General features: G+C 35.7%; 1 protein-coding gene and 1 pseudogene across 1 annotated transcript; both read right to left on the bottom strand.

Annotated features, from left to right (window-relative positions):
• Window positions 1-3,237: 3,237 nt before the first annotated feature.
• LOC132314209 (uncharacterized) lies at window positions 3,238-4,421 on the bottom strand. The gene is made up of 4 exons (XM_059813100.1): window positions 4,144-4,421; window positions 3,914-4,032; window positions 3,553-3,826; window positions 3,238-3,465 (listed from the first exon to the last, which is right to left on the bottom strand). Exons 1-4 carry the CDS (start codon window positions 4,259-4,261, stop codon window positions 3,353-3,355), a joined length of 624 nt encoding a protein of 207 aa, XP_059669083.1. The 5' UTR covers window positions 4,262-4,421; the 3' UTR covers window positions 3,238-3,352.
• Window positions 4,422-4,542: 121 nt separating this feature from the next.
• Window positions 4,543-9,214, bottom strand: LOC132314208 (uncharacterized; annotated as a pseudogene).
• Between the last annotated feature and the right edge of the window lie 15,085 nt (window positions 9,215-24,299).

Below are 24,299 nucleotides of genomic sequence, written 5' to 3'. Positions count from 1 at the left end.
TCAGAATTACTAATGGTTCGGCGGTGAACAAAATTTTTGTTTTTTGAAAATTATAACCCAACCACCAAAATATTTGTGTATACTTTAAAAGTTAAGATTGAACCAAGAATTATAACCCAACCACCAAATTTTTTTCACTGATTGAACCGATTCTATAACCCAACCACATTCACACACATTCGGTTGCTGATTTTGGACAGCGATTGGTCGGCGTGAGAACGGCGGTGGATCTATTACGTGAAGTCCTGCTCTATATATATGTGTATATATATATATGATATGATATATATATATAATTGTAAATGTGTAGTGTATTTAGGGGTATTGTAGTCTTTTTATTTAAATTTTTAGGTTATCTAACACTTTTGACCAAGTCAAAGGGTAGTTAGGGGCAAAATTAACTTTTTACATATTTTTAGCGAAAACTATAACGGAAAAGTGACATGGACCCAAGTAATAATTATTGTCGAAAGATGTTTAAAGGTGATATTTGGCCAAACTGAAAAGGTGTCACTAAAATTAACCTCTTTTTTTTTTTTTTTTTTTAACCAACTTGACTTGTAAAACGACCACCTATTTACCGAAAAATGTGATTTTGAACAACTATATATATAAGTAGAGTTCGTTAAAATTTAATTTGTGTTAAATCATTGGATAAAATTTTATACATTATAAAATACGTACCAATCCCAGCGCTCATAAAATATTTCATTAACTATTACTACTGCTAATAATAATAATCTCTTCCAAATTAGATTTCTCAAAACATTTCAAATTCACCCACCAAAAAGACCACTTCCTAGTGAAAGGTAATTGTGGTGGCAACATTGATCGGATAATTTGGATGTGCATTATGAGAAGGATTGGTATGTAAGATAGGTCCGGTCCGTCCGGAAACCATGAATGAAAAAGATCTTAAAAGTTTTACGTGGCTTACTTAAACAAGTGCACGGAATCTATATGACTTGCTACTTACCAAAAAAAATAAATAATAAAAAATAAAAAAATCTATACAGCTTGCTCTGGGCAAGGGCACGAAATTAGAGACAATATCGAAAATTTTGTGAATAAATTGTGGTTTATTTGAAGGCTGATTATGTATTGTATTCATGAGATATTCATGTTCTTAATTATTTATTTTATTCCCGATTTGGAGTTTTAAATTTTAAAATTTAAAATTTTAATTAATGGGAAATGTGGCACTCGAAATTAGTATAAATTGTAATTGTTTAAGTACATGTTAATTAGTGGGATTTAAACTTTGTTCCCAGGTACTGTGGGTTGGGTTGCACACGTGTTATATGTGTATGTATATATATATATATATTTGCTTATGAAACGACCACGTATTTGTCTTTTTGAGTGTTGTGATTTTGAACCCATGTGAATTATTTAATTATTTAATATTATATCATAATATTTTTAGAATTTTGATATATTTTTATAAAATTATACTACTGCCTCTCTGAAATTAGTAAACAATTTTACATTGTCCCCCTAATTTATGTTTCTGAATCCATCCGTGTATATACACAAAAAGTAGTTAGTTCTAACTTTTAACTACTTTTTAAACTTTGCAATTACCCGCTTATTTGGAACTAATTAAATCTTGGATGTTGGGAGTCATCATCATCATTTCTCTCTCTCTCTCTCTCACACACACACGATTCTTGCTCTCTCTAGAGTTATCATCTCTCTCTCGCACAAAGTTAGTTTCAACCTTTAACTACCAATGTTTCCCGCTTCTTTGTAAGTTAGTTTCAACCTTTAACTACCAATGTTTCCGGCTTCTTTGTAAGTTTGTAACTAACTAACTTTTGGATCTTGAGAAAGATTAGTGACTAATTAACACTTCGGATCTTGAGATCACGTTTTCATAATTGTTAAAACGAGGTACTGACCTTATAAGTTTGCAGTCAAACCGTTTTATTAATAAGCGTGTGTAAATGTCTTGATAACTCGATAGGTTAGTGGCTTCCGGTGGACTTTAAAGTATCAGGTTTCAACTCTTAACATCTACTAATTTAATTTTTAACACTTTTTGTCTTGTAAAAAAAAAAATTAATTAATTACTAATAATTAATAAGAGAGTGTGCTTAATGAAAACCATCATCCAATGATATAATCTTGTGAACTTTCTTCGAAGGTGACGGCAGTGGTGGTAAAGGTGGAATGGAAGAGGTGGTGGAAGTGAACAATTAATTGCGCATGATGAGACATTGCTTCTTGTTTGAAAATTAAGTGGTGGTTAATAAATAGAAAATTTTTGGATTGAAATTAATTTTTTTTTTTTTTTCCTATGGTTGCTATTGAGGAAATTTGAACAATATATTTGAAGGGCGATTATTGTATTCAAAAGATATCCATGTTCTTATTATGGAGTTAAAAAACTTAAACTTTTAATTGAATATTTGTTAGCCTAATTACTTATTTCATTTGGTGAATATTAGAGTGGTTGACTTATTTCATTTGGTGAATATTAGAGTGGTTGACGAATTTTGAAATTTGAATGGGAAAATAATTTTATTTCAATTTGGAGGAGTACATGTTAATGGGTGGGGTTGAAAGTTTATTATGGGTTGCACAAGTGTGTGTTTCTCTTATTAAAATCTTAAGTGAAAGTATGGTAAAACGATTATATATATAATGAAATATAAATAAAGTAATTAGAATAAATTAATAATAGAATAAATAAATAAAAAGGGTAGAAATTCTTTAATTAATTACCAGTCCAGTCAAAATTCTTAAACGAAAGTTGTTTTTTTTTTTTTTTTCATCGTTGTGATTTTTAACACGTGAATATATATATATATATATATATATATATATACATAGACCGTTGTAACCAAGTGTAACCAACTCACATATTTGCCTTACTCTCCCGCTTAAATTCTTGAGTCTTCTCTCCCTCCCCCTCTCTCACACACAGACACATACTGTTCTTGAGTCGATCATCTCTCTCTCCCCCTCTCTCTCTCACAGAAACACAGTTCTTGGCAAGGTTGTTAAAATCGGGATTCTACGTAGAATCGTTTTGGGCTCCGTAGAATCGGAATCGTAGAATCGGATCGTGAATCGTAAGATTCTACCAAATTGTGAAAAAATAATTGAAACTAACTTCCTAAACAATAAGATATGTAAAATATAACCAAAATAAGGCCAAAACACACCATATTACATATCCATGACTTCAAATCTCAAATCCTAACAATATTCTAAAGTCCGAATATGAATAAAAGTAAAAGAAAATATTCCAAAGTCTGAATATAAATAAAAGAGGATGTAACACAAAATAAAATAGTCCATAAATCTCAAATCCTAACTCATCCCTCTCCAAAGTTAGAAACTAAAATTACATATCTATAAAGTCATCATTGAACCCTGCACCATCTTCCTCATTAGCTTCATCAATAGGATTTAATGGCTGCAAATCTTCATTATCATCAATTGCATAAATTTCCTCAACTACAAAGCATAAAGAAAGAACAAAAATTAATATAATGTAATAATTTATACAATATTATAATAAAAGTTTAAAATTTAAGTTCTTACGTGTCCTAGTCATCCTTTCTACTTCATCTTCTTCATCGGAATCATCTTCTTGAACTTTGTCATCAAGAACCCTCAACCATTTAGTTTTTGTTGGAAGAACCGGATCCTCTTTTTCGGTAATCCATTCATCATCGGAAGAGACATCTTCAAAAATAATTGGTTCTATGACGGCTTGTCTTTTCAAGTTCCTCTCCCTCAATTTTATGTTATACATAACAAATACCAAATCATTCATTTTCTTTTGTTGCAACCGGTTTCTCCTTTTTGAATGCACCTAAATATATTACCAATAAGGTTAAAACTTAAAATTAAACAACAACATTATTAAAATTTTAGAACTATGCATTATTCAGTAATTTACCATCTCAAAGGCACTCCAATTCCTTTCACATCCCGAAGAGCTACATGTTAAACTCAATATTCTAATTGCAAACCGCTTCAACTCGGGGCACTCATCACCATATGAATCCCACCATTCAGCTATTATATTAAAAAAATTATAACATTAAAGTTAAAACTATTCAATTTTCAATTGACATTTGAATTACGAAATATAATAAATTATCAAATATCAATATTGCATTTTCTAACCTGGAGACTTCTTGTTCCTTGTCAATATTGCATTATCTAGGCCAAAGAGCCCTCTTGCAGCTTTGAATGTGTCCATTTGGCAATCAATTTTTACTCTCTCATTAGAATCAGGAACCATTCTTTGGAGACATTTATAAACTCCTATTTTCACATCTGCATCTAAATGGAAACTTGGACTATATTGGAATTGGGGATTCAGAAAATATGATGCCGCATGCAAGGGTTGATGAAGTTGAGATGCCCATCTTGCATCAATGATCGTACAAATAGGTTCATACCTACAAAATCGTTAATTTAAAGTAAGTCTAATAATTTTCAATTTAACTATTTACAAACAATGCTATATTCTAAACAATAAAAAACTCTATTACTCTTTTAGTTTTTAAATAAATTAAAACTTTACCACTTTTTGATGTCATTGAAGTTTTTCTTAATTTCCTCCTTGGCACGATCCATTGCTCCATAAATGAATCCCATAGCCGGTCTCTCATCAGAATCCACCAATCGGAGTACTTTAACAAGAGGTATTGCAGCTCTTAGACAATTGGCAACATTTGTCCAGAAGTTACGATTGTCTAAAGCCACGCCTTCAACTCTTTTCCCTTTACGTGTCCTTGCAAACTTACTAGACTTCCACTTAGAGGATGTAAAAAGATTCATCAATTCTCCTTTTAGTTGATTAAGACGCTGCAAAGTTAAGTAAGAAGTGGCAAATCGCGTCACTGCAGGTCTAATAAGCTCCTTGCCATTTGTGAATTCCTTCATCCAATGGTTAAGCATACACCTTGAATAAATGTATGAAACAATCATCCTTCCATCTTCAATTGTCTCACTATGCATCTCAATTTTTTCTCAAAATCCTCCAACATCAAATTAATGCAATGAGCGGCACAAGGTGTCCAAATAATTGTTTCCTCTTTTCCATCAACATCTCTCCAGCCAATTTGTAGTTAGAAGCATTATCAGTCACAACTTGTACAACATTTTCTTCTCCAACTTTTTCCACAATCTCATCTAACATTTCAAAAACCATTTGGCCAGTTTTTGAAATATCAGAAGTATCTCGGGATGACAAAAAGATAGTTCCCGATGGGCTATTGACAAGAAAATTACATATTGAACGTCTCTTCCTGTCAGACCACCCATCTGACATAATAGTACATCCAGTCTTCACCCATTCTCCTCTAAAATTCTCGAGTATATTCAATGCTTCACTCACTTCCTTCTTCAAGAATGTCTCTCTAATTTCATGATAAGAAGGAGGATTGAGCCCCCTCCCATACTCTCCAATCCTTTTAATCATAAGAGGAAATATGGGATTGTTCACACAATTGAATGGTATAGCACTGGTATAAAAAAATCGGGCTATGATTTGACATACTGCATCTCTCTCTTCCTTTTTAAATTTCTCATTCAATGTTGTTTGCCGTGACGAATTCTTTGTTACAAATCCATCCATTGCACCACCTTGCTTCCGCTTCTTTGATTGTTCTAAGGCTATACATTCACTATCATCATCATCGATATCAACATCATATAAGTTTTGTTTCTTATTCTTTTGACTTTCCTCTGAATGAGCTTGAAGAATTTTTTGAAATTGTGTTCTCACTTCTTCGGGCACTTGTGGACACGGCTCAACATTTAAATGAGTGCCAGCCAAGTGATGTTTATGTCAATAAATACCCCCAGAATGGGAAGTGTTGCAATACCGACACTTCACTTTTTTTGAAGTCCCATCCTCAACCCCATGTTCCCATCCCGGATCTAATCTTTGTCCCAGAGCATTTTTTCTTGTAGTTTTACCAGAACTTCCAACTGATGACATCTATTTCAATATTCATATAATTCAAGTTATTCAACCAATCAAAAGTTTTGCATTCATATAATTTATATAACTAGTTGGCAGGATTAGAAATACGGATAAGAAAGCAGATCAGGTGTATTAAGCCTTAGGCCTGCTTTTCCTACAACAAATTAATTAAATTCACTACACATATATACTTCTTAATTTGAAGCTAGAACCTACTGTTTATGTGTGTGTGTGTGTGTGTGTGTGTGTGTCTATATATATATATATATATATATATATATATATATATATATATATATTCTGTAAAATACTAAAATCATGGAGCCAACAGAAAGTTATGTATTAACTAAGATTAATCCTGAGGTACATATATATATATTAAATATAAAAAAGGGTATATATATGTAGTATTAACAACTGAGGTCGGCCATTTTAATATGGGGTAAAAATTAATAAAATGTTGTGTAGGTAGTTATTTTCATAAAATGATGGAAAGGAACATGATCGAGTACGCACCTTTCCATAAAGTATGCAACAGGGATCAAGAAAATAGCAGAAATAGATTGTCTGTATGTGACGATTACCAACTGGTTTATTCCTTGCTTAAGAACCTTCTTAAGAAGTATGTTGACAACCGCCAAACCAAAATCAACACCCACCATTGCCAAAACAGGCTTCCACTGCTCATAACAACTCATATTAATTAATTTTAAGCAATCTGATCGATCGATGGATTTCACCACTGATCAAGCCGCGCTCCTCTTCTAGCTTAGCTTGTTTCTGTTTTTTTTGGTTTTAAAATGTATTGCAGACTTGCAGTTAGACATACATATATATATATATATATATATAATATATAAATGGAAGGTCCTCCATCCCAAAAGCACTGGGAATATATAGATCGAGATGCTTAAAATCTCAAAATCAAATCATACCTTTTAAAGAAATGCAATTAACTTTGCAATTCTATAACATATATTAATTGTATTCTCTCTTTCTAGTTTCTACTCCCTAGCTTTACTGATTAGTAGTTAGAGATTCTAGAATCATTTGCTAATTAGTAGTTGGAGATTCTTGAAATTTCTTGATCAAGGAAGAAAATAAATATATAACATACCTGGCCGAACCTGTAAGCTGCTGTATGGATCCGATGATTCCGCTCTGCAAGCTATGAGCCTCTGCCCTCTGCACTGCCGCCTCCTCTCAGTCCTCGACTCCTCACTCCTCTCTGAGATAGGGTTCGTTAACTTCGTTTTGTATTTTATGATTTATAAAATAAATAATTAAAATATATAATTTGGTAAATAAATTTTTATACAAAATTTGAGCCAGGCTTTGGCCCAAACAACTAAAAGAATAAAGGCCCAAAGACCAAATAGTATAAAGGCCCACCCAAAGGCCCCAAACACACATTTTTGGTAGAATCCGTAGAATCGTATAGAATCGCACGATTCTACGATTCTACCAACGATTCTAACGATTCTACCTACGATTCAATCAATTGGGCGATTCTGATCCGATTTGAGTCGATTTTAAGAGCTGAGTCATAGAATCGTGCGATTCTACGACTCAGAATCGCGATTTAAACAACCATGGTTCTTGGTCCATCATCTCTTCCTCCCTCTCTCTCTCTCACAGAGAAACACACAGTTCTTGTCTCTCTCTCACGCAGACACACAGCTTTCTTCAGTTCTCTCATATCACCGCGCAACACAATGCCGATAACTGCTGGACTTCCAAATCACCGTAACACAATGCCAGTAACTCATCACCATGGTCACCACCAGCACCATGATCACCAGAGTCCCAAGAAAGATTGGCTCCAAATCTACTAGAATGTTCTGCGAAATGCGACAGAGAATGCTTGGAATTATCTGACCAACATCAAATCAAGAAATTGGGTTATTTTTCTGATGGCGTCTGTTCAGGTGATCGGGGTGTATGTCAATTTGATCTGGAAAAGGAAAGATAACAACCTTGCTTTCCAACTGAATTGGGCAAATTTTACCTTCGCGGCGCTTTACTGCACTTAATCCGACTTCGAAAGAGCGCAACGGCGAGCCCCCGAGGAAAATCTGACTGCAGGCGATAGACTATCGGTGAGTGCTTCAGCAGTGAACATGTTTGGGAGATTGTGGGAAGGTCTCAAAGGAGACTCATACGGTGTGTTTAATTGCGGGATCTGCCTTTTGCAGGCTCTAGGCTTGTATTTCGACACCGGAAAGGTTCAGTTGCTGCGTTGCTCCATTCATGGGGAGGTAACACTTAAAGTCGTTCAAGAAACAGCCGAGACAGTGATGCATGTGTGTCCAATGTGTGAACCTGCCCCGTCTTTCACAGGATTCGATATTGTATGATACTATGATCTCATTGTGCCTTTCATCAACATTTCTTTTTGCTAGTTTTTTTTTTTTTTTTTTTTTCCCCGATGTGATGATGCTTGCTAAGATGGTTCAAAAGAACTCAACAAAAATTGTATGATCTCAAAATTTGACTGCCTTTCATCAACATTCTTTTTGTTATTTGTTTTTTTTTTTTTTTTTTTTAATCCTTGTGCTGAATATATATATATATATTTATATATATATATACACACACACATATACATATCGATATATATATGTTTTAGTGAAGGAAAGGGTATTGTAGTACTGATAAGTTAATAAGTTAAGGGTAGTTTTGTAAATTTGTACTTGTCAATGAAGTTAAAAATGTCATTTAAGACATTGGAATGACAAAATTGACTTTATACCGATTTTTTCTTGCAACATTAACATACACTGTAGTTGCTTAAGGGCACGTAAATCAAAACCTTAAGGTGAGTGGAATTTTAAAACGTAGAGGAATGTGAGCGGATATTGGCAAAGTTTCGAAAGTGCAGATGGAATTTACCCTTAAAAAAACCCTTGTTGAGCTTAATTCAATTGCATATTAGTATTTAGAGGGGTTAAGTGCAAAAAACCCCCCTGATATATAAACTTTGTGCCGAACAAGTCCCTACTTTTTGAAAAAGTGCATGCAAGTCCACAAAATTCAAAAAAGGTGCATAACCGGTCCCTCTGACAACATTTTACAAAAAGTAAAACTTAAAACCACATTTTACCCTTTTGTTTCCCATTTTGCCCCTCACCATTTGTGCATAAAAGTCCCTCAGTATTAGAGCTTCAAATTGAGCTAGTCTAGCTGATACTTGATGTAATTTCCAGACCAACGTGGTGGGGCATAACTATGGAAGTGGGGTCAAATTTACCTTCTTCTCATGCATACTTTCCGCAAAAACACCACTTGTTGAGGACTTTGGCTGGACCACTTTCATTTGAAAATTTTCTACACTTGGTTCACAGTACATGCAAACCAGTTCCTAATGCTAAAAGCTATTCTAATTTAACTCTTAAGCAAGATGCGACAAAAGTTGCAATGATAGGTCACAAATCTATGTGGTATATTCTCACTCTACCTCAAACATTGTTGTTGTGCTGGTTTGATTCCACCACCAAAAGGTCATGTTTGAACTGTTGCATAACAGGGCTATGGCAATGAACTTCCCAGAGTGGTTCTTTTTCGCTTCTTTATTGCTCTTTGCTGGGAAAAACAATCAAGATATTTTCCATTCAGAATGCACATTAGGGGCTGCTGAAACTGAACGATCTCAGGATATCGATCTGCCTTGTTTTGCTGCTTCTGCTGCGAGGTACATTGCATGGATTCTGAGCCGCATCAGTGAATCTCATCAAAATTTGCTTGTTGATTCTCTGATTAGAATATCAGAGTCATGGCGACTCAAGCTATTTAGCTCAGATAACCATTACAAAGTAAAAGCTGGCTACAAGAAAAAACTCAAGAAACCCAAATTTCATGACATCAGTGAGGAAAATCCACTCTTAAAGGAATTTGATTGTAGAACTATCCAATACTGGCTCCAGGAATTTCAAGACATTTACATCAAATATTGGAATGAAATTGTCAACAGTTCTGCTTCCTTTGCAGCAAAATCATCATGTAGGATTAGCCCTAAGCAAAGTGTGTTGTTTAGGAAAATCTCGTTAGGTATTTTGATTGGATATTCTACTGGCATTAATGAAGATGGATGTGAGCTGCTGCTGCATTATGTTGTAACTGGTTCCATACTGTAGTTGACATAAACTCAGACTGCTGGATTGAACCAGCGAAAATGGATTGCTGGAGAGCAGGAAGACTTTGAAAAGTGTAATTATTGGGTAATCAGGATGATATTCACCTTCTACCATGTCAGATATACATACACACACATATATATATAAGTACAAAATGGTGCATCCCCATTGTGTATGTATTTAACTAAAGTCAGCCGCAAAAAAAAAGAGGATGGCCGTCGCGGAGAGATGGTCGTCGAAGAGAATGGCCGTCATAGAGGCCCTCGTCGCCGCCGATCCAAGGATGGCCATCGGTACGTTTGGAGCTCACCTGAATTGGGTCACCCAAGGCTCGCCGGTGTAACGACCCGGTCATTTGCCTTCCTTTCCTTTTTCCTGAAATTTTACGAATGAATTTTTTTCGTTTAATTTTCCTTTCTGAGCTCTGTTTCGTGTCGCTTAGTGTCATCTCGAGTGCTCAGAATTGGTTTCTGAGACTCTTTCATGTGAATTGACAACTTCCTTTGAGGACCGAGTCATTTTCGCATTTTTCGTTTTTGTACACTATGCGCTATTTCGTCTTTTCCCTATTCTGTCATTTTCCCTATTTCGTCTTATCTCTGTTTGTCAGTTTTTGGCAAAACCTCACTTCTCATACTCGGAGTTGGTTTTTGACTTCACGTGCCTTCATCTTGAGTGGTTTCCTCGAAATATGTATCTTTACTTTTACAATAAAGTACTCTGGTTGCTCCCGATGTCCATAGGGGCATGGATGCAAAGTTCTTTGAAATTATTTTCTTTTCTTGGGGTGTTTTTCGTAAATATCTTTTGAAGATATTTTATTTCAGGGGTTTTTAAGAAAATATTTTTGGAAGATATTTTCATTCTAGGCCATAAGTGCAGTTTTCACTTTTTGGAGGGGCCATTGTGCAATTAATGAAAGTTATTGCAAAATGTCTTGTTTTGAGCCTGGATCCTCGTACAAGATTCATTTTCACATTTCGTCGAGTTGTGTACTCTTGGAATTTCCTCCTGGTCGATGTTTTCCAGTTTCAGGGTTTCTGGCCCCGGTTTTCGCCAAACTTGTTTTGGGCATAAATTTTTGCTCGGGACTCGGTTTTTGACGTCGTTTCTTCCGTTATTCATATTTTATCATTTTGAATCTTTTTCGTTCACAAAGTTTTGCCATTTGAGCGCGTCTGCTCAAATTTTACTTTTTCGGACCCGGCGGGGCCCGTTCGGGGCATTTTTTGAGATTTCTATAAAAGGGGAGTGAGATATTTCATTTTTCATCTTCTCCCCTCTACATGCACGACCTGGAGCTCCCATGGCAGTCCAAGGGATGCTGCCATCTTCTCTCTCCTCTTTTGGTTCACTTTTCCTTGATGGAAAGTCTTCGGCCTTAATGTTTGTTGTTCCCCTCGCCGTGCTCTACCTTTCCCCCTTATTAGAATTCAGTTTTGACCATTTCTTGAGTTTGGTTTTGAGGTCAAGTTATGATTTTGATGAGGCTTTCATGGGGGTTATGTTCACGGCGTTGTCCCTGACAAAACCTAGTAGTTTCGTCGGATTCGGAGCCGTTCTAATTTGATGGCATTTGAGATTTTCATCTCAAATTGAGGTAAGGGATGTTTTAGGTTTAAATTCTTGTTATATAGCATGCTTGTGATGCTTATACTACTTGTTTGTACGATTAAATATAAAATCTAGAGATTTTATTATTTATTTTCTTGTACGGGATCTAATTTTCCCGGTTGCTCATGACTTGGTTTAAACATGTAGCATGATTTTATATTGCCCCTTGATATGCTCATTGTCGTGTATTAAAATTGGAACATTTGAATAAGTATTAAAGATTTTATTTAATATTTATCTTAGGTGAAAGATTAATTCACATGGCCTTAACTAGCTTAAAATCAATATGTGTTAGCATATTAAATTAGGCATTTGCATGCTCTCCAACATAGTTGAATTTGAAAGTAATTGGAGGTGTTTTGAAAATTAGTAATTATTAATTAATTTGATTAATTAATTTGCCCCGAGTGCACTATTCACTCTATTTAAATTCCGACTTGATATTCTTGACTTACATGCCATATAACTTCACATATGTTTGATTTAGAATATTCGGTTAGGTTTTCAAACATTTCATTTAATTAAATTCCTTATTTAAGATTTAATCCTCATGGTGATATACAACTTGGAATTGAATTGTGGCATGCTATAAAATTAAGCTTTGGTGTGGTTGTTCACATATATTAAATTGGGATTAATTGCATGAGAATTGCAACTTTTAATTTATATTTAACTTTAGTGAAAGATTAAGTCACATAGTCTTAAATTGAATGAAATAAACTTGTAATGTGATATTACATTAGTACTTGGCATATTCTCTAAGATATGTTAAATTGAGAGCATTTGGTTAAGTTTAAAAATTTAGAGATTTTAATTAAAAGAATTAATTAAAATCTATTTTGTGGTCCCATTAGCTTAATTAAGATTTAAACTTGATATTTGTATTGGCCATAACTTGTTTATTAGTATATATTAATTTGGGACTATTAGAAATTGTTTTAGAATCTTGTTAATTAAATTAGCATGATTTAATTAAAGTTCTACCTTGTTGTTCCAACAACCTAATTGAGTTTTAGAATGAATATAGGTGATGACCATACCATATCCTTTAACATGTATTAAATTGAGGTTATTTGGAATTGAATCGGAATCTAGATAATTTAATTATGTTTATTTATTTAAATTCTTTCAATTTGCTCCATGATCTAGTTGTGTTTTAGAAGTGATTTCTATATTCAAATCATGGACTTAGACTTGTTGTATATTCATTTGGTTATGTTTTGAACATTGGATAACATAGTTTCTATGTTTGTATTCGTGACAATATGTTTTCCTTATTGAATATATTGTTACCTTGTGTAATGATTTGCACACTTCGTGTTTAACATCTTTCATGCATAGCGTGTAACGAATCGCACACTGAAGATTCGACATTCATCATATCATATTAGTTGTGGATTTAGAGCATATATTGTATAGGTTTCCAAATTTGGTTATGCTTAGTAGATAGTTGATTATCTTGCATATTCCTGTTGATATATGCGTTGTTGCACAACTTGTTGATTTTGGAAACTTGAGGATGTCGTTGTTTAACTATGGCTAGGACGTGGTTCTAGTACGGGGGATAGTCCTTCTATATATAGTCTAGTGCGCACATAGGGAGGTTACCCATGGGCTAGTAACCCTAAAGTAACTATGTTGTCGGTCTGATCCGGCGTGACGTCCGAGTATCCACTTTGTTTGATTTCGCATTTCATTTTCAAGTTGATAACTAGATGATGTTGTAACTTGTTGTTTCTTATTTGTCGTTCCATTTTAAGTTACAGGATGTTAACTTTGCGAATTTATGCTTTATGCGTTGTATTGGAAGTTCCAATGTTGGTTAAATTGCATCGATATTGAAAATCGTGTTTTAACGTTCTAATAAAGCTTAGAATTGATCCTATTGATTCATTTATAACATAGATGTTAGGTGGCATGAACCACTACTGTTATTTTGTGCTTTAGATTCTAAGTTGATGGCTTTGAGAACTTAAACCTTGTTGCATTGTATAACATGCTCTTTTGTTGTTGAATTGCATGGATAATGTGATTCTTGTTAACTTGTATTCAAATATGCTTTTGTCATGTTGTATGGATTACTCTAGACCTAGTTCAATTGTATTGAAAATGTAATTCATGTTAATCTATACTCAAGCATTCTTCTTGTCGTGTTTTTTTTGGATTATCCCAACCATGATTCATTTTTTTTCTTTTTTTTAGAAAACTCGATTTTAGGGGGGGTTTCTTCTTCGTGTTTTTCCAGAAAAACTCGTCTTGACCTCCGTTTCAAGCCTCAGTTCTGGGCAGATCAAAAAAAATGTAGCAGCAGCCAAGAGCTGCCACCAGCCATGTTTTTGGGCGCCGGCATGCACGCCGGTGGGCTCGCGCATGGGCGCCGTGTGCGCCATGGCCCCTCGTCGGGCCGCCGCGACGTCAAATCTTCTTTTGGGCTTTTCTCCTTCGTCTGGACTCCGATTCAAGTGAATTTTTTTTTGAACTTGATTAATTTTTCGTCGTCTATCCAACGGTGTGCTCGGTTACACCCGGATATTTCTGGATAATTACCAGTTTGCCCTTATAACTTTAAGTGTCTGTTTTTCGTCGTCATGCCGTTTCTCCTTTGTCCGGACTCCAAATCATGTGATTCTCGAGTCCATCTTGATTAGTTTTTCGTAGTCCTTCCAGCGGTGTGCTCGGTGGCACCTGAATCTACAGTTTTCAGAAATGACTATTTTGCCCCTGGGGGCTTATTTGTCCTATTTTCGATCTTTTGCTTCCGCATCAGTTCTTGTTGAGTTCCACGGCCTCATGGAAGGTCACTTTGACTTCTTAGAGTCTTGTTTTCTATTTTCGCTTCCGCATTCGGATCCGTTATCGGATCATCATTACGGTTCATCACAAGACACGCTGGCCTAAAAACCAGGGTCGTCACAGCCGGAACTGTGCTCTGTACTCATCACCGGACTGATACAAAGGGAAGCTCATCGGACTGTACACTGAAATTCTTCACTCGTTTTGGGTTTTCAATGGTGTTTACCAGAGATAGAACTGAAACACACCAGAAAGGACCTATTCACAATGATCGCCTGAACTGATTGCTAAGCCATGGTCGCCAAAGCTCTGTAATCTCGTCGGAGTTGATCCCTAAAATTTTCTATGTTCCTACCGGCGACCTAACCAAGAAGATGTGTTAAAATTTTGAGGAACAGTTGGCTGAATATGGTTGCTACAGGCTTAAAAGTTTTCATCCAAACACAATTTGAGCTTAAATCGAACTGATGCTAGAAAGAGCTTGCAGAGAAAATCTTTACACACAGACAAAAATCCAATTGTCAATTATTGTTATTATTCAACTGAAGCGAGGGTATTATGGTCATTTTACACCACCAGGGACCCAATCGCACCAAATTGATAGTATAGGGGGTTTTTTTACCACATAGGGTTTGATATGCACTATATCGATAGTAGAGGGGGGTTTTTTTGCACTTAACCCTATTTAGAGCCTAGTGAAATTTCAAGTCTAAAGTTTACCTAACAGACCTCCAAAACAATTTTTTTTTTTTTTTTTAAATGATGAAAGGAAAACCAAACATGGCCTTATCGTAAATTTTTACCATGTGCGTGCAGGGGCAAAGGAGCTGAAGTTATGGGATTTAGTTAGAGATAGCAACCGGGTACCCCACCCAATCAAACTTACCATGAATATCGAGAAAATACACACAAAAAAGAGAGATAAAAAGTTTAGGGATAATTTCAGTGACACCCCCACTAATTTGGCCAACTATCAGTCTAAAACATCTTTCGAAAATAACTATCACTCACGTTACAAACGTTTGCTCCGTTTTTCACTCACACCCTAAAAGTTAGTTTGCAGGTATGTTAAAACACTTTTACATATAAAAAGACATTTTTACCCTTTGACTTTGGTTTGACCCTTGACTTTGGTCTACCCTCATTTTTTAAATTTATTTTTTTACAAAATATCAGTATTAAAAGACAATATGGCCCCTTAAAAATTTGTAAATTTACAAATTATATTATATATACAGGCAGACATATATATACTCCTATATACATATATATATATATATACACACACACACACACACACACACAGACATATATATATATATACACACACACACACAAGCACAACACCACCACCAATTGCCGTCGATCGCAGTAAAGAGGACCTCCAACACGCCGTGACTGCTCTCCTCAAGAAGATGTCGATCGGCGCGTGTGGCGCAATTCCAGCGACGGGGTGCTGAGCTTGTCTTTACCATGGTTTGAGTCCGATTTTGATTCGGATTCGTCTCCGGCGGGGTTTGTTGGGTCTTGTGGGTCTCGGTGGCAGCCATCGTTGCCGAGTTTAGGTTTGATTTACACCACCACTGACACCGGCGAGGATGTCGCCACAAGAGACAGCGGCGGCGACAGCCGAATCGTGGTGGCTGAGCACCAAACCACCCTCTCTGACCTCACCAACCATCTCTTCAAAACCCTTCTCAGCGGCCAATACGGCCGTCGCAACCCAAAAGTCGTCTCGCCTCTGCAATTGGGTCCCTGCTAAAACTTTACAAGATCGGAGGATTGGTTCCTCAACGGTGCGAATAGAGGGCCTTCGGATTCGGTGTCGGTGATGTGGAGGCACAGATTGAATCGTTTGGGAATACTAAAGGGGTTAGTTCAATATGTTCATTCGGTGCCTGATTCGTCGATGCTGGAGGCGACATCGTCGTTCGGGTCAACTTCGTCCTCGCCGTCGCCGCCCCAAACCACGTTGCTGTTTTTGTCACCTGAAGTTTCTGCTGTGAACCACGCCACCGCTTCCAACCCCCGCGTCAACCTCACCTGACAACAAAAATGGGTTTGGGTTATGCAACCACAGTCGCCGGCGACACCACCACCACCACCACCCCCATCATCACCGACCACCAACCACCAATCTCTCTATACACTTTCTCTCTCTTCTGCAACACTCAAAACACCACCAAAAAAGCCTTTACTATTGGAACCACCACCCACCACCACCACCACGACAGCCAACAGCACCATCTACCCAATGCTCATTCGAAGAGGGTGTTGACATCGTCGGAGAGATGATGAAGTTTAGGGATTTTATTTGTGGTATAATTGTCAGGGGTATAATTGTCTTTAACTAATACAATATTATGAAATAAATGTTATTAAAAAATAAGGGCAAAGTTGTATTTTCACATGTTTTTAACAAAGACTGTGACGGAAAATAAAAAATGGACCTAAGTGATAGTTATTTTCGAAAGATGTTTTAGATTGATATTTGGCCAAATTAGTGGGGGTGTCAATGAAATTATCCCAAAAGTTTAACATAAAATTTAAGATATTCAAAGTACATTCTTCCAAACCACAAAACACACAAATTCAGCAAATTATCCAAATTATATTCTTTCAACATAACCAAACTAAGCAAACCAAATTACATTCTTCCAAACCAAAAGTACTAGTCCTAAATAAAAAGGATAGTCCACCATAAAATTCCATAATGTATACACTCAAGCCTCTTCAAAGGCTTTCCAAGAGTTGTAGAGCTAGAAAAAAAAAATGATATAAAAGTTAGATCAAATTTAAGAAGAAATAAGTTCTTCAGGTATTCTTCAGCCAATGCAGTAACTTCTTTTTAAGTTTTATGCAACAGATATCCTGAAATAAGTTCTTCTAGAACATCATTAACATTTGGACAAAAGTTATGCTACAATGATTCCTATTAAAGGCATTAGTTCTTTAGTACATTCAGAAACTTATCAAGACAACCATGTAACGGGCAAGCCTTGTAACGGACAACCATGTTTAGTCTGGTTGGAACCAAGCCTTGTAACGGGCAAGCAAAGGAAAAGACAACCATGTAAATTAAACCTGCTCAAAATTTCTCCCATTGCATTGATGTGGTTGCATATAGAAGAACCAGTCCATGTTGATTTCGGTGGGAAAACAAAAAAATTTAAAAATCCTAGGATTGATTAATGTTTTGTTTACTTGAGCACATTTATTGACCTTATTATTTATACCCCACAGAACTGGTATGTTCATTTATCATGCTAAACAACTCACTTCAGAAGAAACCACAAGAAACAAAAAGTGAAGTCCATGAAAGACTCCAATTTCAGTATTACTGCCGTATTTTTCACTTTATATAGTTGTTGCAATGTTTCATGTGCAATCAGTAACATTAACCATTATATATGGAAGACAAAGCAAATTATACTAAATTCAAACGGCCATAGCTCACATAATAGATTTATCAAATCAAACAATAGTGAAAAGAGCTAGTTCAAAATCACTTACCATGCAAAAAAAATTTGCTAAGCTTAATGGGAGGGAAAAAAGAAAAAGAAAAAGAAAAAGAGAAAAAAGACCAAACATAGCGTGAAAAAGAATGCTACAGGAAGATAAATTTCTCAGATAAAATTGAATCCGAAGACCAAAAAGGCCAGAAAAAAACTCGGTTGTGAGTCTTGTGACATCAAATGGAATTGAAAATTTGCGTTTGAAGCTCAGAGTGAAGAGGCATACCTGGATAAAGTTGTAGTCTTTTAGATCAGCTGCTGAAGAGAGAGAATATGATGGAGTGAGTGTTTATATTTTCAGGAGGAAGAAGAAAAAGACAAAAAAAGACTCAATGATGGATAGAGGGAGAGAGAGAGGGAGAGAGGGAGAGAGAAATTACCATACGCCAGGGAGGATGACAGAAGATGCCGACAAAGGTAGGTGGAAAGCGATGGACCGATGGTTATCGGTGGCAAGCGGTGAGGGACTGCCAGACTGAGGTCTGATGTGAGGGTTCTTAGGTCACTTGACTTTCTCTGGATCTAGAACGGCTGAATATAAATGAGGTTCTGAAGAGTGAACAGTTATTATTATTATTATATATATATATATATACACACACACACACGTGGGTAATTTAGTAAAATAGAAACATAAATGAGGGGGAATGATCTTTCCCCGGCCCCGCCCAAATCTCATAAAGAGGCCCCCCATAACCAGTTTAAACAGGGCAGGGCGGGCAAGATAGCCATCCCTAGATTTAGCATTTCCAATGATTGGTTGTATACTTATATTAGCAGTTGTTGTTCAGCTTTGAGTCACGTCCTCAGGTCAGCAAATGAGCTTTAACAGCCAAACAAGTGACTTGATCAACCATCATTTGGAACAAAGTTCAACATATTCAAGCCTATAAACACAAGCTGAATCAAGGCTGAAAAGCACCTTCGACTAACCTCACAGTTCAAATAAAACAAAAGCTCAGGATTGTTTAAGAAACTCAGTCAAACATGCCTGAGCATCAAACATTATTTGACGGAGTGACACATAACATGTGTTTGCTATCTCTCACCTCCCAGAATTCTCATCCCGATCAAGCAGAAGCATCATAACAATAGCTCCGTCCCAATAGAAAATGAGAAGATTGCTCAACTCCCTAACATTTACCACTTGTAGGCCATGATTCATTGCCAAAAGGATTTATTGTATAAAACCTTTCGGGTTCATAAAAAATTTACATATCAACAATTGCGCTAAATTTCACCCTTGTACTAAATTTTTAGCCAAGAATAATCCTGAAATACCAAAAATTCTACAAGACATCTACTCCCTCAAGTTAATCTTAAGAAATAAATGGAATTCCTGAGAACTAGAAAATTTTGTTATTCTAAGACTCCGTTTGGTTAGATGGAAATAAACAAGAAAAGAAAAGAAATAGAAAATGAAAAAACAGTGAAGTGAATGACAGGAAGAGTAATTTTCTAGCATGCATTTGGTTAGCATGAAATTTTATTCAAGAAAATTGTAAGAAAATATTAATTAGTTAGCTTGGATCGCACGAAAGTGAAAAGAAAGGGATTAAACATACCAAATCTACCCTTATGATTTCAAATGCTAAAAAGTAAATAAATTTGTGTTTGATGATATCCATTTTTAGAAAAGAAATAGTAAAATGATGGATTATTATTTAGCAAAAAAAAATGATGGATTATTAAATTTAATAATATAATTGTTTAATATTTATTTTAATTATTTATATTTAAAATAAGGCTTCATAATATATTTTTTAGATAGAACTAATTATTAGTTTAAGAGAAACGAAACTTTAAAAAAAAAAAATTTGATTATATGGTTTTTTTTTTTTTTTCCCGGTAAAATTATATATTATTGTTGCCAAGTATATTATTATAAAGTATTATATCAGACAAATACTGAAGAAAAAAAAAGGTTAGATGATGAGCCTCCCATCTATATAGTAGTTTATGGCCCACGCACACAAAGATACCCAATAAAAAACAAAGAAAGAAACCACTAAATAAGTTGCCTTTTTTTTTGGCAAGTTGTTTTGCACTATTAATTTTTTTGGATAAAATAGGAATATTGAATAAAAAGGAACTCCTTTCACGTGAAAATATTATTTCCACATGTTTTTTGCAAGAAAATTTTGGGTGAAAATAGGGAAGTGTAAGAAACTACATTTTCTTATACGCTTCTCTTTCCTTCTATCCAAACTTAAAAAAATTTTAAAAATTTCTCTTTCTTTTCTTTTCTAGTTGATTCCACCTAACCAAAGCCCAAGGGTAATTAATGGTCACGCGATTGCAGTTTACCTATTTTATTGTTGGGAATATCATGCAAGAAGTTTTTTTTATCACTTAGGAGGGTTTTTTGTGCAAGTAACCCTTTCTGAAACAAAAAGTGACAGCGTGAAGAAAAAGGAATACTAATGATTTGAAATAAAAATAAAACTCAAGAATTCAGAAAAGAAAATACTATTTTTCCAAAACATTGTCCATACTTCTATTTTTCGGCAATTAAGAATTATATAGAGTGCCAATAGTTAGCTCAACTAAATTCATCAAACTCACGAAAATGCCAAATAACAAAGCATTTCTTCTCTCCCTGGGATCCCCAAAAAGTTTATTTGAGCATTGTCTGATTTGACTCTGATGGTAACCCGATCTTCTATCAGATTAAAATGGTGATTCAAAACCTATCACAATCCATGGTTATATTATATTGCATAGGACAAACATGACTGCCCATATACAGAAGCAGGGAATAGCACATGGCTTTAAATTTCAACTAGTGCAGCATGATCGCGGGTCAAATTAATCTACAACAGTCAGCATCCATTTAAAGCAGAACACAGAAGCACAAAACACATTGACAATAGGGGAAAAAAAGAAAAAAGGAAACTACAATCCGAGATATCAAAGTTTGAGAAATAACACAAGCAAACCAGAAAATAGTAGTAATTCAAATACCATAAATACCTTTCCCCTCACAGTTAAATTTTGTAGGTGGGAGATCCACGTAAACGTTCGATCTGCTCTATTACCAGAGAACTCGCAATCTTGGGCTGTTGAAACTTGCCCTGAAGCTCAATGCGTATACGTTCGATCTGCTGTATTACCAGAGAACTCGCAGCCTTGAGCTGTTGAAACTTGCCCTGAAGCTCAATTTTCTTGAGATTAGGACCTGACTTGTGCTCTCGGATGAATATTTTAACTCCTAAACGACACACTGTAGTTTTCAAATCATCATGCCCATAGATGGCTCCAGCAAGGGAAGCATCTACACTAATTTGGGCAGTGAGTGGGTCATTGTTAATGTTCAAGGGAGGATGTGAGTAAGGTAGCCTCAGATAACCAGCAAAACGTCCTGAAGCCATGACACGGAGACTTTTACCAAAGGTTAGAGAAAAAGGCTTTCCAAATTCGCAAATGCCATGGGCAAAATGGCATTTTTCTCCAAATTTGCAGCCTTCAGTAGTATTATAATCGCTGCACAGACGGGTTTTAAAAGCAGGTTGATAAGAGTCATCCAGGATGGATGGTGGGGATGCCACACATTGTAGCTCGATTTGGTCCCAGCTTTATCATCTGAGCATCGGCAGTGCTGCAAAACAAAGCATGAACCCCCACAAGATTAGATTGCACTTAAAGATTGAAAAGATATTGTGATCCTAAGCATAAAAAAAACCCCAAAACCATCTTATTAACTTGCATTGGTACGGCAGCACCAGCATTGCAGAGGATTGTTTCATCTCAACCAAAAAAATTAAAATAAATAAACCCTAAACATAACTGAGTGACAAGATGCAATTTAAAAAGTTTATAATTAATAGGTGAACATTTGAACTTGACAAATTTTGTAACTGGCTTCAATGGCTCCTTTTTGCTTCCCTTACCAATTGATGAGGACTCCAATGCTGTTACAAAACAAAACATCATTTTCTTCTTCCAGTTAGAATTTTCTAAACTTTCGATCTAGGTACTTTTAAGAATATAATAAATGCATAATAATTACTTTTTACCAGAAAAGGCGAAAATTTAGAATGATGAGCTACTCGAAGAATCACACGACTTGTAAATGGTTTCTTGGGTTTTGATTTTACAAACTCTTGTACCACGGTCCCATGCCTTCTGTTATTATTTCAGATGAAAATGCCAGCAAAATGTTCAATCAACATGAACAAGTCTAAGAATAATGATTTATAGGCCCAAGTCATTATATATAAATATATATGATGTATTTTACTACTGCTTTTGCTAACTAGATGTCAAGTGGTAGTTGTATGTCTTTGTTCAATGACCTGATTCCTACACGTTCCAAGAACCGGGATATGTTGCATTTTTACCGGGTGGGGAGACTTGATCGAACCCTAAATGATGTACAACGATGGATATTTACTCCGTTGTGGCTGATCTATATGCTGATTAATTTAAATTCTTTTCACAGATGATTTTGGATGGTAAACAATTAGTACATCCCATTTATTGTATATGCTAATTAAAATGCATTCTGTTCACCCCTTGATTAAAAATTGAAGAGCATAAAATTACTCTTATCTTGAGTTCTCTTCCAAATTTCATTGATATACTTGTACTATGGTTTTAATGGTCATATATAACAATCATCACAAGTACGAATTATTTGTTGCTGCATGGATTTTCGATTATGAATGTTCTTTATGTGTTTTCTTATGGCGAATGGGTGGCCATTTGAGTGGCTGCTGGGCTGGGGAGAAATTTGGACAGAAACAGAAACTACATAGGCTCAGCAGAGGGCTCAAATGGTCTCCAAAAATTGGGGTGCCTACAGTTGCCCCTCTTTGTTTGGCAACGATGAGTTACTAAAAATGAAAAAGGTTGCCCTTGCTTTGACTAATTTCTGTGTTAGTAGAATTGTAATTTTACCCATCTCTAAAGAATAAGATTGTAATTTTGCCAAAGCTCCCGTTCACCCTATCGTTACATCTAGGTCACTCAAATCAAGTATGTTACCATTTAAGTTCTAGCTTCCATATTAGTTAGGTCATCTAATCTAGGAAAGCCTAATTTTCCACAAATTAAGTCATTCAAACGCGTGTGACGAGTGCAGCTCAATCAGCCGCGATGCATCTGCGGCTAACGGGCCGCGTGCGTGCAGTGCTAGAGCCTGATTCTGGTCAAATTAATGCCCGAAATCGGCCAAAACAGTGACGAAAGAGACAGAAAGACAAAAAGAAAGAAAAAAGGTCATATATAGGTATACTAGATATCCTATAGACGCCTATGACTTCAGAAAAGTGAAAACCACGTAGAGCAGGATGGTGTCTTGTTTACTAGGGCAGTTGGGCACATCATTGAATCCCGCTTCTATGTGGAGGGCTCAAACGACAAGATTCAAGTCAAATGTAGTTCAACTGAATTGCAAACCTACGATATGGACTTAAGAACCTAGAGATGACTCTAGAGAATTCAACCAATCATGAACTCCCACGACGTTTTTGGGATATGTAGGCAACCTAAGCAACTCTAGGTTTGGTCGCCCCACTTTCAAAAACATAGATTCAACAAACACTCACGTTCTCCTCTCGAAACATTGGTCCGAACTACGTTTGACCTCATTCTCATCACAATCGAGATACGTAGGCAAAAACTCACTACTCCTACCTCGTGACTTCAGTCACTGAATTATCTTAACTGGCTTTGCTTAATAATGAGATCTAATCACCCATTTCAAGAAGATTAGCCTCGAAAAGTTATAAATCAACATACAATGCAGCACCGATTGATGGTTCCAGAAGAGTTTGATCGATATACCTTAAAGTTTTGATCAGATGCGGTGTAGCCAAACAATTTTCTCTCAAAACCCATAAACCAACCTTCAACAAATAGAATCAAAAACCACATTTAGGATAAATTTTCTCCAATTCCGAAACCAAACCACCAAATGGCAGTTAAATTTGATCCGACCCCCATTGGAAGCCAAATAATAAAAAGACCTAGATTATTCTGGTTATGAGCAGGCTGAGGAATCGTTGCTCACGTTAAGTCTTGGTTAGAACACAAGATCTTGTGATGGTGAAGATTTGATTGAGTGAAATTCATTAAGCAGAGGAGATTCACATATTCCTGTGGTCAAAAAGTACAATGACCTGCATACTTGTATGAGGGATGGTAGAAATCCATCAACCAATTCTACATGGATTGAAAATAATTTTTTTAACAAAATTAGATAGTATCCACAAATGACAATAGAAAGTCTGCAAGAGGCACTTCATAGCAAATCACTTGGGTAATTACTTGGAAATGGATTGGCAGTTT

This window comes from Cornus florida, unplaced genomic scaffold, assembly GCF_030987335.1.
Source record: "Cornus florida cultivar Cherokee Brave unplaced genomic scaffold, ASM3098733v1 CherokeeBrave_3.0.0_Hap2_Chr06, whole genome shotgun sequence".
NCBI lineage: Eukaryota > Viridiplantae > Streptophyta > Magnoliopsida > Cornales > Cornaceae > Cornus > Cornus florida.
Note: the sequence above shows the minus strand (reverse complement) of the source record. Positions and strands in the feature narration are given on the sequence as shown.

Bases quoted from the DNA above. Each gene is read 5' to 3' on its own strand.
- LOC132314209 (XM_059813100.1), bottom strand. From the start codon at position 4,261: ATGGTTCCTGATTCTAATGAGAGAGTAAAAATTGATTGCCAAATGGAC. The intron at 3,827-3,913 runs GTAAATTACTGA...TAATATATTTAG, and splicing joins ATTGGAGTGCCTTTGAGATG to GTGCATTCAAAAAGGAGAAA. The intron at 3,466-3,552 runs GTAAGAACTTAA...TATGCTTTGTAG, and splicing joins AGAAAGGATGACTAGGACAC to TTGAGGAAATTTATGCAATT.